Source organism: Macaca mulatta, chromosome 19, assembly GCF_049350105.2.
Source record: "Macaca mulatta isolate MMU2019108-1 chromosome 19, T2T-MMU8v2.0, whole genome shotgun sequence".
NCBI classification, from domain to species: Eukaryota; Metazoa; Chordata; class Mammalia; order Primates; family Cercopithecidae; genus Macaca; species Macaca mulatta.
In genome coordinates this window covers 58,670,701-58,687,855 of record NC_133424.1, presented here as the reverse complement: position 1 = coordinate 58,687,855, position 17,155 = coordinate 58,670,701, and the positions used below count along the sequence as shown (strand labels likewise).

The 17,155-nt window shown below is 42.9% G+C and overlaps 1 protein-coding gene, 1 long non-coding RNA gene and 1 pseudogene across 10 annotated transcripts in view; 1 reads left to right on the top strand and 2 right to left on the bottom strand.

The window, feature by feature from the left end:
* The window catches only part of LOC144337202 (uncharacterized), a 74,553-nt gene that overhangs the window by 39,197 nt on the left and 18,201 nt on the right, over positions 1-17,155 (bottom strand). The gene's annotated exons all lie outside the window — the stretch shown is intronic.
* IGFL3 (IGF like family member 3) lies at positions 2,846-7,912 on the top strand. Of its 6 annotated transcripts, none has more exons than XM_077978657.1 (4): positions 2,846-3,009; positions 3,315-3,368; positions 3,480-3,750; positions 6,549-7,912. In XM_077978657.1, exons 1-4 carry the CDS (start codon positions 2,985-2,987, stop codon positions 6,586-6,588), a joined length of 390 nt encoding a protein of 129 aa, XP_077834783.1. In that variant the 5' UTR covers positions 2,846-2,984; the 3' UTR covers positions 6,589-7,912. The 6 variants fall into 6 exon arrangements, with proteins under 6 accessions (XP_077834783.1, XP_077834781.1, XP_077834787.1 ...); XM_077978655.1 differs by having other exon boundaries at positions 6,545-7,912; XM_077978661.1 differs by having other exon boundaries at positions 3,480-3,781; positions 7,178-7,912.
* LOC716946 (ATP-dependent clpX-like chaperone, mitochondrial pseudogene) lies at positions 13,316-16,662 on the bottom strand (annotated as a pseudogene). The gene is made up of 2 exons (XR_003724947.2): positions 16,656-16,662; positions 13,316-15,577 (listed from the first exon to the last, which is right to left on the bottom strand). The product of XR_003724947.2 is annotated as an ATP-dependent clpX-like chaperone, mitochondrial pseudogene (transcript).

Below are 17,155 nucleotides of genomic sequence, written 5' to 3'. Positions count from 1 at the left end.
AAATTATGTTGAAACTTAGTGCCAGAAAGTTATTTCTTCCTTCAAGAAAATTTAGACTAAGGATGATTGCCTATGACCTAAATTGTCAATAGTTCATGGAACAAGATGTGTATATTTTGCTCTTTCTTTCTTATTCTCTTCTTCTCCTTCCTTCCTTCTTCTTTCCTTTCAACAGCATCTCACTCAGTCACCCAGGCTGGATTACAGTGGTGCCATCACAGCTCACTGCACCCCGAACTCCTGGGCTGAAGTGATCCTCCCACCTCAGCCTTCCGAGTAGCTGGGAATGTAGGCATGCGCCACCATGCCCAACTAATTTTATTTTTGTTTTCTGGCACAGACAGGGTCTCACTTTGTTGCCCAGGCTGGTCTTGGACTTCTGGCTTTAAGCTATTCTCCTGCCTCAGCCTCCCGAAGTGCCAGGATTACAGGTGTGAGCCACTGTGCCAGCCTGTTTTGCAGCTTTCTTAAGAAAGCACAGTTGAGAAGAGAAAACACTAAGAGCTTGACACATGCCAGCTACTGTGCTGGGAGCTTTTTCAAGTGTGACTTCATCTGATCCTCATAAATACTCAGTTTCAAATTAGAATGACTCTCCTCCACTCAGAGATGTACATATATAGTCTACATTCCCATATCCTTGAACTAGTGATGCAACTTATCATCAATAAGGTCTTGCAATAGCTGTCAGACAAGCAGAGTGACATAGCTGCTGTCGCTTGTACAGGGACAAACTAAGTCTTCAGGTTAATATCCTTGACACTTCAATTAAGTTGTGTGGATTGCTTATGTTTCATGTGTTGAGTGTAATTGTCATTTTAAATATCAGAAAACACCATGATTTGGCTCGTGTGTTGTGTGTGCAGAATGACACATTAATAGAAGACCATGAAGTACATTTACTGTTAATGAAGCACATACTCATTGTTTTAGGAATAAACCCAGGTACATATTTTCTTGCAAATCAATAACCAAGTGCTTTATGGGACACAAGAAGACAAAGGGATGAAGAGTATCACATTTTGTTTCTGAGATAGGCACAAAAGGATTGCCTAGCACAAGGAAAACAACATGGCCCATGTATACATATGTAACAAACCTGCACGTTGTACACATGTACCCTAGAACATAAAGTATAATTTAAAAAAAAAGAAAGAAAGGCAGAAGGAGTTGTCAAAATCTCTAGGAGTAGATGAAAGAAAATTCAAAGAAAGAAGGGGCTAGTGTCACCAGTTCAATGATAACTTGCAGCACGGGTGTCAGCAGCTTAGAATAAAACCAAACTCTGCATGACCAGTGCTGTTGGTAGAACTGAGAACGATGTTGTGTAAGAAAGCACAGGAACCAATCTGGGGTTGAAAGATGATTCACAGGAGGTAGTCTCCAAATGTGGAGACATTTTAAGAAATCTTTAACACATTTATTTCCCACATATTTTTATTTTTCTATTTGCCTTCCAAAAGTCTACGTCTCAACAGAGCAAGAAGCTCTGTTAATAAGTATAAACATTCTAAGTGATGAGATTGCATCTTAGAGTTGTAAAACAACAGTGTGTCTTTCAATGACATCTTAGTATTAATGAGATACAACATTAAGGATAATTTATCTAAATGATTATCATTATAAAATGTATTAAAAATTATCCCTTCAAGTTGCCCCTCTCCACTTCTGTAAGATGAAAAGTTAAGTACACATTAACTTCCCAATGCCCAATAGTCAAGCTGAAGTTTCATCTGGAAGAAGAATGATAATTGTATATTAAAGATATTATTATTTGTCCTTTGTAATTTACCTAATCAAACTCGAACGTTTCTTTTTAACATTTGGTAGTAAACAAGCTGATAGCCTGGGCTCACTAGGAATCTTCACATTGTTGGCCTTCTTAGGTTCCGGGGTAGGGAAAAGCAGCCTTGTGCATCCAAACCACACCCCACACCTCAGCACATGTACAGGAAGCTAAGAACGAAGCTCAGAAAAGGAGAACCATTTCAAAGGCTATCGTACAGGCTGGATGAACTCGTCCCTATGCTGTGCCAGCAAGTGGAGGATGGAAAGTCTGGCCAATCCTTAGACATTTTCTGATGGAATCATCACACACCCATGAAGGCTGAGGTCCTTTCCACAGCTTTGGGATTATTTGAACTTGTCCAAGCCCTTCCTTAGCTGGCACTTGCCTGGCAGGCCTCAGTTTGCCCTGCCCTTCCCTTCCCTCTGCACGCCTAAGTACTACACATATCTAAGTACTACATCACATATCATTGGCCACTAATATAGTATGATTATGAAAAGCAGGTGTTTAGTACTTTCCCTGACCATGTAACTAAGATGCTGGAGGTCTCTGAATCCTTGCACCAAGCACACTAGGAGATTTGGGCCATTGCTATTCTCCACCCCCACCCCCCTTATTGAAGTTTCCAGAGCCATGGCTCATCTGCTAGGGCAGGTGACAACTCTAATGACTCCAGAGCAAAAAACAAAGTGGCTTCAGAAAGGATCCCCTTGACATTTCCAGAGACATCATGCTTGGGGAATTTAGAAGAAACAAGCATTAGGAAGGGAAGGATGTGAAACCAGATGGGGAAGTGGCTGAAGTATTCTCTCTGATTGGAGCTTAGTTGGGCACTCTCTCCTCATCAATGCCAGAGCTCGAAAACTCTTAGAAGCCTAACTTGGAGTAGGACCAACCTACGTTCATTCACCCTGAGGTCTGGGAACAGTATACAGAGAATGCAATTAGTCAGTCTGCAATATTCGGCTCTCTGGTCTCTTACGCCGCCCAGTCTCCTCCTTACAGAAACTAAGGAATGTGCTTGGGAGACTTCAGTTACTTTCAAGGAGTGTGCTTGGGAGACTGCAGGTGGCACGATCAGCAACCGTCCAATCAGTAAACTTACCAGGGTAACAGACAAGCCCATTTAGCCTGCATCCATAAGTTCCAGCCTTTTACCCCTCTCCTTTAGTTCTCTGAGAGCCTCTTTGGAAGCATGATGCCACGATGCTGCATCTTGGGTAAGTAGGACCCCAAATCCAAATATCGTCTCATCCCATCCCCAGTGCAGCTCCCAAACCTCAACCCAATTCATTCCCCTTTATCCCTAACATTATTACAGCCTCCTGTTCCCTCCTAGTTATCTCAAAGCGTGACGAGCGTGCTGCTCAGAGCCTGCCTGAACAGGATCCCATACAGATTTAGCCCCAAGTGATAATCTCCACCTTTAAACCACCCTAACCTCTGTTTTTGTTTGTTTGTTTGTTTGTTTCCGTACTTGTCACATTCTCAGCTCCATGTTCAACCTTTTTTCTTTCTCCCTTAGTTCTTGTTTGGGGGATAACAGTCTTCCTCTCCCAGTGTTCACAAGGAACTACAGGTAAGGACAGGACAGGGAAGAACGAAAAGGGAAGAGGTGACGTTGGGAAGAGAGACTGGGAATTGAGTATCTGTTCTTCCTTGGATGCACACCATCAATGTCTGCCCCCAGATGCTCCTGTTGACTCAGGACCATGGCTGTGCCAGCCGGTGCCCAGGTGTGGGAACAAGATCTACAACCCTTCGGAGCAGTGCTGTTACGATGATGCCATCTTGTCCTTAGAGCAGACCCGTCGCTGTGGCTCCAACTGCACCTTCTGGCCCTGCTTTGAGCTCTGCTGTCCCGAGTCCTTTGGCCCCCAGCAGAAGTTTCTTGTGAAGCTGAAGGTTCTGGGTACGAAGTCTCAGTGTCACTCATCTCCCATCTCCCGGAGCTGTATCGGGTAAAGGCCGCTACCTTGCTCTTAACTAAAGGTATGAGGGAGGGATGAGGGATACAGAGGGCTTGAAGAGGAACTCCTGTTTGTGGAGTTCTAATAAGGGCAAAAGAGTCAGCCTGGTGGGAGCAGGGGAAAGCAAAAAGAAGAAGCAGATAAGCTATAAGTCTGCCTTTCTTCATGGTCCAGGACAAATAGCCCTCCTGTATAAATAACCACAACCTTCTTGCACCCAGCTATCACCAGATCCTCAGCTGGTAGAAAAATGCAAGTCATGCAGTTGCCTTCCTGATGTAAAAAACTACCATGCTAAATAATCCAGTGTCGGGAAGACAAAGATGCTTTGCTTCTCTGAAGAAGCTTATAATAATATACAGTATATGTATAAGCAGGGAACAATTGGTCAAAAGTGGATTTTGGTTTCCCCAAGGGAAAAGACTGGCTTTGTAATTGTAATTTTTTCCTTATTTTACTTACAACTGGTAGAGTCTAAATATTGTATGAAGTGCCCATGATTCTGTCAGTAAATTTGAGCATATTTTTATTAGTTAATGTCAGTTTAAGTAGTCCTTTTGTTTGTTTCTATTTTTAAGTTGAATTTTTAATTCTACCTGAAATCAGTTAAGATACCTTGACAAAAACTGCAATGAGAGGAGGTAACCTATCCTTTTTCAGGAAGAACTGATATCTCTGGCTAAGTACTTCTCCTTTTATTATGGTTTCTAAATCAGTTATTTTCTTCAGCTTTAATTTCATAAAATTAAAAAACTATAAAAAATTCCTGTAGCTGTTGGAATAATTAAAAAATCTGGTGCAGTGGTGGTATACCAATCTTTAGAATTCTTAAATATTCTAATGTTTCAAGATGAGGTCATGCTTGGGAAAATCATGTCATAGCATTTACGTTACTTTCAAATGTCATTTTTTGACCCTGGAAAGAAGTAATAATGTTCATCATAACACTAGCAGCCTGGATAGTGAGCTAAACAAACCCTTGGAAGATTAAATTTTAGTCAAGTAGACTAGGAAAACAAAAAACAAATCCTTCCTCCCCTTCCTCCCACCTTTACAATCTTACTGGAAGGGTGTTCAGAAATTAAAATTTGTGTTTGCTAAGACTTTATTCTGTTGGGGGTTTTAAGAGGTAATACATGTAATGTAAAATGTATGTAAACCATAGTAGGTTTCTGGGGCATTTTTCCATGCATCAGTAAGATGTCTGACGGTAACTGAACGTAACTTATGGAAAGTAACTAAAAGTTACACTCAGAAAAATAGCGATCAGGCCTTGGATGTTCTTTATTAAACTCTTTTCAGGCATTAACTTTACCAAAAAAATCTGTCATTTTCTAAAGTTCTTTTGCTAAAACCGTTGACTACAGAAAACAACAAAAAGGAATTTTTCAGTCTGCTGCTATTATTAACATTTATTATCTGTATCTTTTGGCTCAGGAAATGACTTCACCTATTCATTCCATAAGCCGATCTTTAACAGGTCACCCAGCTAATTGGGCTGTGTAAACAGATGTGCTGGGAGAAAATTATAATATTTAGTATTTGTCCTAAATATCAAAAATATTTTGACAAGTTTCTTTTTAAGATAGTTTCTAAAGCCTTACCCTGGCTAAAGATGTTTTGTACAAATTATATATAGCCTGCCTAATCTACTAACATGGCACAGAGAATCAGAATTAACAATGTGGGGAAAGTCAGGGCAGTGGAAGTGGATGTATACTTTTTATTTTGAGGGCTTCAACCAAATTGCCTTGGAATTAAAGGTGTATTTCTGCCGCTTTCAGTACAGAGAAAAAGAAGAAAGTGAAGCTGTGTCAGTTTTAGCATTAGCTATATCACAGCAAGTTTTAAAAAGATAGATGAAGTCATTTGCATAAAGGTACAGCATTGAAATACTATGTTGTGTTTGTTTTTACATTTTTACATTTTAAAAATGCAGTAAAAGCCAAGTTAAATTTCTTTTTTTTTTTTTTTTTTTTTTTTTTTTAAGACAGAGTCTTGCTCTGTCGCCCAGGCTGGAGTGCAGTGGCCGGATCTCAGCTCACTGCAAGCTCCGCCTCCCGGGTTCACACCATTCTCCTGCCTCAGCCTCCCGAGTAGCTGGGACCACAGGCACCCGCCACCTCGCCCAGCTAGTGTTGTGTATTTTTTAGTAGAGATGGGGTTTCACCATGTTAGCCAGGATGGTCTCGATCTCCTGACCTCGTGATCCGCCCATCTCAGCCTCCCAAAGTGCTGGGATTACAGGCTTGAGCCACCACGCCCAGCCTAAATTTCATTTAAAAAAAGAAAAATGCAAATCAGCTCACCGCAACCTTGCCATTATCAGTACTGTAAGTAGCTCCCTCCAGCACAAGCACCATCCTATAAAATCCCCAGCAAGCCTTTGTCTCTTTGCAGTCAGCTCCCCACTTGCTGTTTTGCCTTTGCTTTCTTGCAACATATTTTTCTACTTTTGCTTAAGAAATCTGCCTTTCTTTACCTACAACTGTCTTGGTGAATTCTTTTTACTACCCATGTGACACCAACCCTAGATAGTCATCACCTGAGACACTGTTGTTTTATGTCTGGCTAATTCTGAAATCTTTCCTCTCTTCTCCTTGTCTTTGTCTCATAATTCCTCAATTTTTCTTTCTTCACAGTTGAGAGGAAATAATACTCATCTCAGTGAGTTGTTGAGATGCATCTTGGGAAGATGCTCAGGCTGTGAGTGTTGGAGTGAGCAGATGGGAGGAAAATCTTAGAAATTTTCTTTTCTTCTTATTTATTATTATTTTTTTTCAAGACAGGATCTCACTTTGTCATCTAAGCTGGAGTGCAGTGGCATGATCTCAGCTCACTGCAGCCTCAACCTCCTGGGCTCAAGTGATCCTCCTACCTCAGTCTCCTAAGTAGCTGGCACTACATGCACATGGCACATGCCACCACATCTGGCTAACTTTTTTTTTTTTCTTTTTTTGGGACTATAGGACTGGAACTTTCTAAGCACTGACAAATGTACATGTTCCATCAAATGTGTATCTTGAAATGTAAATATATTTTAAAAGGGCTATAAATTGGATGTGAATTTTAAAAAGCGTAAAAATAAACCTCTTAAGTTTATTTTTTTAATTTTTTATTTTAAATTGACAAATTATAGTTGTGTTTATGGGATGCAGCATGATTGATGAATTCAAGGTGGAATAATTAAACTCAAGGAAATTAACATATCTATTACCTTCAATATTTGACATTTTTCTGTGGTAAGAACACTTGAAATGTACTCTCTTAATAATTTTGAAATATACATTTTCTTTTACTATATGCATCATGCTGTGCAATAGCCAAATTATAGAAGTTTATGATATCTGTATCTTCTTGGTAAATTTCTCATTCATATTCCAAACTGAATTTCTGATTTTTTTGTGTTGGTTTTCAGATTTCTATTGCATCACATTTTCTTTAAGATCCATATTTTTAATTTTTTATCTGGCATTTTGAGGAATTCTTTGTTATTGGGATCTACTGCTGGACAATTGTTATGATCTTTCATGTGGTGTCATATCTTCCTGCTTTTTCATGGTGACTGTGTCCTTCTGTTGATATCTACACATTGGGTGTAGCAGCCAAGTCACTTGTTCCAGTTTGTTAAAATTGCTTTTGTAGGGGATAATTTTTTCCTGAGGATGTACGTTGTTAAGACACTTTGATTTGGGGCACTGTGATAGGAACAGGAGGCAGGAAAATTCTAGGCACAAAAGGGCAGGGTCCCTGGTAAGAGACCCACCCTCAAGGCTGGAACCACGGCCCATGGGGGGAACTTTACATCCCTGTTTTCTTGCTCAAATGTTGCCTTTTCCAAAACCACTCCTGGCCTGCCCCGTCACCCCTGCCCCTGTCCTGTACCCATAAAATCCCGAGGCTCCACTGGCAGAGAGCAGAGAAGGGAAGAAGAGGAGAAGCAGCTGGACATCGGAGACTACAGATGAACTTCAGAGAGAAGCAACTTGACTTCAGAGGGATGGCTTGATGGCATAGCTTTGGAGAGGAGCCCAGCTGGGGACGGCCAGACTTCGGGGGAAATATACCTTCCTGTTTCATCCCCTTTCCAGCTCCCCTTTCCACTGAGACCACCTTCATTGGCAATAAAATTCCCCACATTTACTATCTTCAATTCGTTCATGCAACCTGATTCTTCCTGGACACTGAGCAGGAGCTCAGGATACACAGGGCTGTCACAACGAGCTGTTAAACACCTAAGCCATTTGTGGATGGCAGAGCCAAAAGAGCGCTGACTGCAACACTCCCTCTGAGGTTTCATGGGTTGTGAGGATCCCCCAGATGCTGCCGCAGGGCGAGTACAGAGTTGTGCTCCTGCCAGTGCCCAAAACACGCCTGCCCTGGCTCCTGTATCCCCTTGCCAGCATGCTCCACCCCCACCCCACCCCACCCACTGGTGAGCAATTGAGCGCTACAGGTATTTTGAGTACCCCTGTCACAAGTCTCATGAAGGGGTTAGGGAAATTATCCCGGTTGACCTGCAGTAGAGTGGTCTTTGTATGACTTCTTTGGCAGTATTCGGGGTCAGTGGTATCTGTGATTTCCTCAGTGGCTTAAGCTACAGCTATTAGTTGAGGTTGTAGTAAAGTTTAACTGGAGACTTGGATGTCAACTGAGCCAGTCTTTGGCCCCAGTAGTGGCAGCAGTGGGATGAGAGTGACTGTTTTTAGGCCCCAGAGCCGCATACCCTGGCTCGAGTTAGTGGGTTCTAGGGGCTGATTCTTGGGCCTCCAGATGTCTGGCTTAGAAGCTAGCAGTGGGAGCGATGATCCCGGTGTGTGGGCAGGTTCTCAGGCCCCTGGACAGCTGGTGTGGCATGGGAGATAGCAGTAGCAGTGGGGGAGCAGCTCACTGGGACTCAAGCCCTCCATATTGGTGTTATAAGAAGATGCGATCAGTTGGCAGGCTTGTCCCCAGTCCCACAGTCACTTGTAGCACTGCAGTGGTCATTGTCCTGTGTATGGTGTACCCTGGAGAGCTTGGACTACCCTGTTTGGTAAGAGAGCTTGGTCTACCCTGTTCCTCTCCCAGCAGGGTGTGGAACACATCACCTCAAACTCACCTGGAGGGCGGGGCACAGCCAAGTGTTAAACACTTAAAATGGTGCCAGCTGTGGGCTTGTGACCAGGCAAGACAGAGACCCCTCCTAGAAAAGCATCATCCCACAGCAGGGTGTTGAGTATTATCCTGAGTATGTATAGGAGAGCCTGGACTCCCTGTCCCTCCTAAACCGGGCCACAGCTGCAGCCAAGTCAACTCTAACTGAGGCCAAGGGTGGGGCACAGCCTGAACTTCAACTATGAAAACTGCACCTTGGGCCTGCAACCACAGAGGCTGAGGTCCCTCCCACGCAAGCAGCATGGGCAAGAAGCTATGGGGAATGCAGTCTGCTCACGTCTAAGTCTCAACTGCAGCCTTCGGCAGGGCGGCAGTGACCCTCCCAGGGGTGCGTGGGAGTGCCTGGTCTCCCTTCCGCCTTCTTGCAGCAGCACAGTGGCAGCAGCTGTCCGTAGATACCTGACGTCTGGGCTCAAAATGGTGCCCATCTGAGGCTGCCTAGGGTTCAGATGCCTGTGGGAGTGCGTGTGGGTTCCCTTTCTGGAGCAACATCTTTAGGCAGCTTCGTATGTCAGGCCTGAGGCCCTAGTGAGTCCGGTGTTTCTCCCATAGCCAAGACTATAAAAGCCCGTTTGGGAGTGTGGAGCCCAGGGGCTGTCCCTCTTATTGCCCCCCCACATCCAGGAGTCTCTTCCAGCTCGGTCAATCCCAGGCGGGCAAGCTGCCTCGGACCCTCTGCTTACTTCTGATGCTTTCCATCTCTTCTCTGGTGAACCCCAGCATTCTCTCCTAGACCATTTGTTTGAAATGTGAGTATCTACTTGCTATTCTGGTTTTCTCTGTGGAGGACACCTACCTGCATCTATTCAGCCATTATGATTCATCTCCAAAGTCTATTCCAAATTACAGAACTTCCAAACTACAGAACTTCCAAATTACAGAAGTTTAAAAGGCTGTTTCCAGAGTGTAAAAGGCTGCTCCAAAGTCTATTCCAAATTACAGAACTTCCAAATTACAGAAGTTTCAAAGGCTGCTTCTAGACTATCGGTGGTTTAATGTTAAACACATTTATGAACACTAAACTTTCCTTTAAATTTTTTTATTGTTTTAATTGCCTCCTGTTTACCTCGTTTATAAGAAAAGGATTCCCACCCTAGGGCTGTGGGGATGGCAAAACACAGGACGTTAATTCTGGGTGGATGAAATCAACAGTAGATTATTAGCCCCACCTATGCTCACAGCCTGAGGGAGGACACTGCATGCTAAGAATGGCCACAAACGTTGCATTTAGGAGCACCCAACAAGCAGGGGCTACGGAAGGCAGGCTCTGTAGTGTCAAGAGAGTGAGGTGATCCCTGGTTCCTGCAGGAGGAAGTGTTATCTCCATTCTGGGGCCTGTAGTCCCAAGCAAGATTCATTTTAAAAATGAATGGATGGTAGTCCGGGTACGGTGACGCACACCTGTGATCTCAGCACTTTGGGAGGCCGAGGCGGGTGGATCACAAGGTCAAGAGATGGAGGCCATCCTGGCCAATGTGGTGAAACCCCGTCTCTACTAAAAATACAAAAAAAATAGCTGGGCATGGTGGCACGTGCCCGTAGTCCCAGCTACTTGGGAGGTTGAGGCAGAAGAATCACTTGAATCTGGGAGGTGGAGGCTGCAGTGAGCCGAGATCGTGCCAGTGCACTCCAACCTGGCAACAGAATGAGATTCCATCTCCAAAAAAAAAAAAAAGAATGAATGGATTCACAGAATGAATGTGACTGGGCTGCTTGAGTGATTTCAGGGTCTGGCAGGGAACTGAAACCAGCTATTCAGGAATAAACAAGAACTATAACCGGTCTCCTTGATAGGGAGGGTTGTTGGGCTAAGAGACCTTATCCACAGGAGCAGCGTGAGGGGGAAACTTTGTGGTTCAGACTTGTAAGACCCTCCCAATGTCCCCAGCTATCAAGGACGTATATAATGTCGGGCCTTAATTTTAGGTCTTATGCAATACTTATGCACGAAGATGTTTACACATGCCTCTGCTTCTTAGATAATACAGTGTTTGTTTAAAGGCAGAATTAGGAAACCACAAAAAATCAAAGGTAACACAATTCTCCCACACAAACTGAATGTTTTAAATCTCGACTAGAAATGAAAAAAAATTTTTTTTTTTTTGAGACAGAGTTTCATTCTTGTCACCCAGGCTGGAGTGCAGTGGCGCGATCTCGGCTCACTGCAACCTCTACCTCACAGGTTCAAGCGATTCTCCTGCCTCAGCCTCCCAAGTAGCTGGGGTTACAGACACCCACCACCACACCCCACTCATTTTTGTACTTTTAGTAGAGACAGGGTTTCACCATGTTAGTCAGTCTGGTCTTGAACTCGTGACTTCAGGTGATCCACCTGCCTCAGCCTCCCAAAGTGCTGGGATTACAGGCATAAGCCACCGCGCCTGGCCCAAAATGCAAACATTTTTAAAACAAATCTTGCTTGGGATTACAAGCTCCAGGATGGAGATAGCAAAAGTTAGAAGTTTGATGTGGGTGGTGAATCTGCTAACAGGAGAATGACAGGCATAAGGAGACAGATGAAGTTCTAGGAGCTAAACTGGACCTCAGAACCAACGCCAGCAGCAGGAATTGTCAGTGTCCATCAGTGGTAGAATTTTTGCACTGCCTATGTCCCTGTGAAGATCTAATTTTCTTGACTGCAGAAATCTGCCCATGTGAGAGAACAATAGCGTGGTGTAACTTCCTGGGCTATGCCACTCAAGGAAGATAGGAGACCTCCTAGTGTCAATGTGATACCTGGAAAGCCAAGTGCTGTGGCTCATGCCTGTAGTCCCAGCTACTCAGGAGGCTGAGGCGGGAGAATCACTCGAGCCCAAAAGTTCCAGGCCAGCCTGGGCAATATAATGAGACTCCATCTCTATTAAAACAAAAACAACCTGGAAACTATACAGGGTGTGTGTGTGTGTGTGTATGTGTGTGTGTGTGTGTGTGTGTCACATAGCTGAATAGGACACATTCATAAACCTAAAGTTGGTAACAGAAGGGATTGGGGTCGGGCACAATGGCGCATGCCCGTAATCCCAGCACTTTGGGAGGCCAGGGATGGAGAATCACTTGAGCCCTGAGTTTGAGACCAGCCTGAGCAACAGAGTGAGAATCTTGTCTCTACGATTATATATATATATATATATATATATATATATATATATACACACACACACTAGCCAGGCATGATGGCACATGCATGTAGTCCCAGCTACTGGAGAGGCTGAGGTGGGAGGATCCCTTGGGCCCAGGAGTTTGAGGCTGCAGTGAGCTATGGTTATACCACTGCACTTTTGCCTGGGTGACAGCACAAACTCTGTCTCTAAAAAAATCAAGCAAACAAACAACAACAACAAAACAACAAAAAAGAAGGGATTGAAAACTACCAATTCAATCAGATTTTAAAAAATGACTTTTAAGAGAATTCTTCTTGGCCTACTGCAATGACTCACACCTGTAATCCTAGCACTTTGAGAGACAAAAATAAAATGATCACTTGAGGCCAAGAGTTCAAGACCAGCCTGGGCAACACAGCGACACCTCATATCTACAAAATATAAAAATTTAAAAAGAGAGAAAACTTCCTAACTGCAGCCTCAATTAACCTTTATTCTCCAGGTATATTGAAAAAACTTACTGAATAAGCTTAGCTCAATTAAAGCTTAAACTTACTTTTCAAATAAATAATAAAGTACCTTACATAACGAGAAAAAAATAGTCCAAATAAAGCTCAAGATTTTAAGGCTTCATTTTAAAATCGAATCCTTGCCTACTTTTACTCCAACTAATTAAGTTTATGCCAAACCAGTATATAAAATTTTTACTAGTTATTATAATTGCCTAATTTAATGTAAGATAAACAAGTTAATTAATTTAATTTGTGTAAGTTATATAATATAAATAATTTAATATAAGTTAAATTCGAGTGTGAAAAGATTTACTGGCTCTATTAAAACTAAAAATATAAGCAAGGTAATTGGCATGTTAATTAGCTTGATTTAATCTTTCCACACAGGTACCACTGTGGGTTGGTACACCTTTCCCAGAACTCCGTTACATGAATTAGAGCATCACACTGTATCAGATAAATGCACACAATTATAATTTGTCCATTAAAAAAATACTAATTGGCCCATTTCGGTGGCATGCACATGTAATCCCCACAACCCGGGAGGCTGAGGTAGGAGGATTCCCTGAGGCCAGAAGTTTGAGACTGTGCAACATAGTGAAACCTCATCTGTAAAAATTTAAAAATTGTTCTAATTAGAATAATACTAATTGAAACTTGCTTTAACTGAAGCAAATGCTTTGGAAAGATTCAGTATAGCTGAATCAGCAAAGAGACATTGTTCTTATTTGCTAGAGGCAAAGCGATGTATTTTTTTTTCCTCAATATTCAATTTTAAAGAATTTATTTTCCCATTTGTGGAGTAACATCATTGTAACATCTACAGTTATTGCAATACCTGCATTGCTTAAAAGAATTCCTAAGAATTTTGTTAAAGCATAGTTTTTTTTAAAAAACTGAATCAAAATAAAGTACATTTTATCTCTAAACACTGTGTCATTAAAGTCCACATAACATCCTCTGTAAAATCAATGTGATGTTACAATAATATACATGATCTGATTCTTATCCTAAAGGCTTCTCTGACCATGTATGATATCCAAGATAGATCCAATGCCTTTAATATCAGACTGTAGAGACAGTTATGATCCTAAACAAAAGAAGGAAAAGCTGTATATACAGGACAGCAATATGACAGTTTAGCTATTTGCAGCATCTGCTTGGCGGGGCCAGCCTTCTTCTTCAACTCCAGAGTCATACTCCTCCTCAGAGTATTCTTTCGTTGGAGCCCGGATGTATCCTGGTTCCTTTTTTCCTTCTACTACTTCTTTGTCAACCTCCACACGTACGATATCAGAATTAGGGACTTCAAACATTGGTTCTAGTAACAGTTTTTCCATTATGGACCGAAGGCCTTGTGCACCTGTTTTTCATTCTAGTGCCAATCTGGCTATAGCTTTCAAAGCATCCTCAGTAACATTCAGTTCACACTTATCCATGCTGAATAAGGCCTGGTACTGAGAAATAACAGCATTTCGTGGCTCAGTTAGTACTTGTACAAGTGTTTTCTCATCTAGGCTATGCAATGGAACCACCACAGGCAACTGTCCCACAAACTCAGGAATCATGCCAAACTCAATCAGACCTCTGGCTTCCACATGACGCAATAACCGATCTTTTTCTTCAATGTCTTTGTGAGTATTTGATTCCCCACTTTATTAGCAAGGTCTGCAGCAGCTGTAGCCCTTCTGCCCTTTCCCAGATTAGATGGTGTTCCAAATCCAAGATACTTTTCATTTTTCCTCCTGCTGATGATTCTGTCTAAACCACTGAAAGCACCAGATGCAACAAACAGGATGTTTGTTGTATCAACTTGTACTGTTTCTCCATGGAGCTTTCGGGAATTCTTTTCTGGAACATTGACTATTGTGCCTTCTAGTAGTTTTAATAAGCCTTGCTGAACGCCTTCTCCACCTACATTTCGTAACTGATGAACGCCTGGCACACTGCCAATCTTATCGACTTTATCAATTCCTTGTTGTGCTTTTTCCACACTGTAATTGGCATCTTGGAGTAGTTTGGCAATCACAGATTCAATATCCTCGCCTACGTATCCAGCCTGAGTCATAGTTGTACAGTCACAGACAGCAAAACGGACATCAAGGCATTTAGCTAGGGTTTGTGCCAGCAGAGTTTTACCTGACCCAGTTGGTCCAAGTAGCAAAATATTACTTTTTTCAAGTTTTCTATCATGAGAAGAATCCAATACTTCACCTCCTCATTTTTCCTGAGGTATCTGTTGATTTACCTGTTGCTGCATTGATGCTCCTAAAGCATTACCATGTGGGCTCATTCCAGCAATCTGAAGTAATTTTGTAAATCTGTACTCATCCTCCCGTCTTCTTACTTCTAACTCTCTTGGTGTTAATGATGTCTGCTTCTCAACCTCTGCTTGCTGTCTCAGATTAGCTGGGATATTATTATGTATTCTCTTATAATGATTGTACACAGCAACTGAAAGCACCTTCTTAGCAAATGACTGGCCAACAACATACTTGTCGAGGTAGTTATAAATCTTCTCAGGGGGAGGTGGTGGTTTCTGTTGGAATGCCAATTTTACAGCTTCTGCTGCTGATGCAGTTTCTTTAATTATGCTTTTCTTTGAGTCTGCTTCAGATAGCACAACAAAAAAATGATGACATTTTTCATACTTGACAAAACGGGTGGATGACACAAAGGTCTCTATATGTGTGCACCACTCGCCACATTTAGGATAGCGCAGCTTGTTTCCGCCTTTCCCAGAATTCCCAGGGCCTGATTTCTTACTACTTCCCTCACTTGCTGATTTCTTATTTCCATTTCCAGAACCATCTTTACTTATCCCATCTTTTGAGGCAAAGTATGCTGGTGTTTCTGTAAAAGATCTAAGAGGAGCTCTTCGCAGAATCTGAGTTTCAAATGTCCCAAGTCTTCCTAAAACTGATATATGAATGCGACCACCAGAAATACCTCCCTGCGCGGAGGCGAGTGAGGAGGTGAAGTACAAGCACCGCAGCTGGGCATTTCCGCGGGGCCTAGGCCAGGGCTTCGCCCCGAGGACCCCCGGGTCTCAGCGGTGCGAATCCTGCTCGCAAGGCTCGCTGACTCGGTTCCGAACCCTTCCGCGGGCCCCAGACCCCGTGCAGAGTTCACCTGCCCTGCAGCCAGGCCTTCGCGCTTCTGTGCCCCACAGCCCTCTACTCACCAGAGTAGACACCCAACCCCGCCTCATGATGTATTTTTTTAATTACTAAAATCTAGGATTTCCCAGACTATTATGTAAATGTCCTCAAACTCATAGCACTTTTTACAGAAAACCACAGGTAGATATTGCCAGCAACGCATTATCAATATTATCTGGTGTTGTTGCCAGAAAGACAATGAGAGCTCTTTTCTGTAAGCTCACACTCACAGAGAAAATCCTTTGGTATGTCTTAAAAGATTGGGAAATGAACAATCCAAAAATAGAATTACCAGTCCCACTTACAACATCAACAAAAGGAAAAATGGACCCATCCTCAGTCACCAAGACCTGAGAACAGAGAGTGGCAGCTCCTTCACACAGGTGGCAGAGAAAGGAAGCTGTCAGCCAGGGAGCCTCCTGGAGTATACCTGAGATGGGCAGAACTGGGGACATCAGTTCTCTACAGCAACACTGCAATGAGGAGCTGGAGTGACCTAGAAAAAATTCCAACACTTTTTGCTGGTGAGTGGCTCTACTCATTCATTCATCCCTGTTGCTGGTTCCCTTCTTGAAGCTTGAAAATAATCTGAACTTTGCATGTCAAGAGCTGCTGGCCTCCTCCCAGATATTAATTTTCTGTATTGGCTAGGTATTGGCTGCAAACACAAGATTAGATTACACAGAGAGTTGGGGAGTGAAACTGCTCCCACTCAGGCTGAGTCACCAGAGTCAGGCTGCATTACCAGACTCACCCCCTCAGAGGTTTCTGGGGTTGATTGACAGCTTGGGTCTGCATAGCTACCTCTCAGAGAACACACTGGCCACAGCTCCCAAGTTGTAGCTGTTTCTGCCTCCCCTGACCCAGAACTGCTACTTCCCTCAACGTTTCCAGTGATTTGTCGCATTTCATTTTGTCTTGTGTTCTCTACTGAAGCTGCCCGATTTTCGTTTTATGTGCCTTACCTGACATTTTGGGGGTTATTCACATTTTGAAAATGTATTTTCATTTTCCCTGTAAGAGAGAGCCTGTGTTTCTGGCTTGCAAACCAGGCTGGAGATGGCACCTTCCCCAGAGCTCAGGAATTCTGGGTGAGGATTGAATGTGGGGAATGTCACGAGATTTAGCCTGCTCCTGTAGGCAAAAGGACCTTTTGAAACACACAAGTGGAGATAGTTAGGTATTTCATACACATAACATAGTTGTGATACAAAAGCCAAAGAAAGACAATCACCAAATATTCTAGGACACTGGTCCTCACTATTAGTATGCATGAGAGCCACTAGGGCTATGGATGAAAATGCAAATTCCTGGGCCTCACTCCCAGGGATTTTGATTCTGTAAATCTGTGGGGAGTCCAGGAATCTGCATATTCAAAAAGCACTTGTATTAGTCAGTTTTCACAGTGCTATGAAGAGCTGCCTAAGGCTGGGTAATTTATAAAGAAAAGAGGTTTAATTGGCTC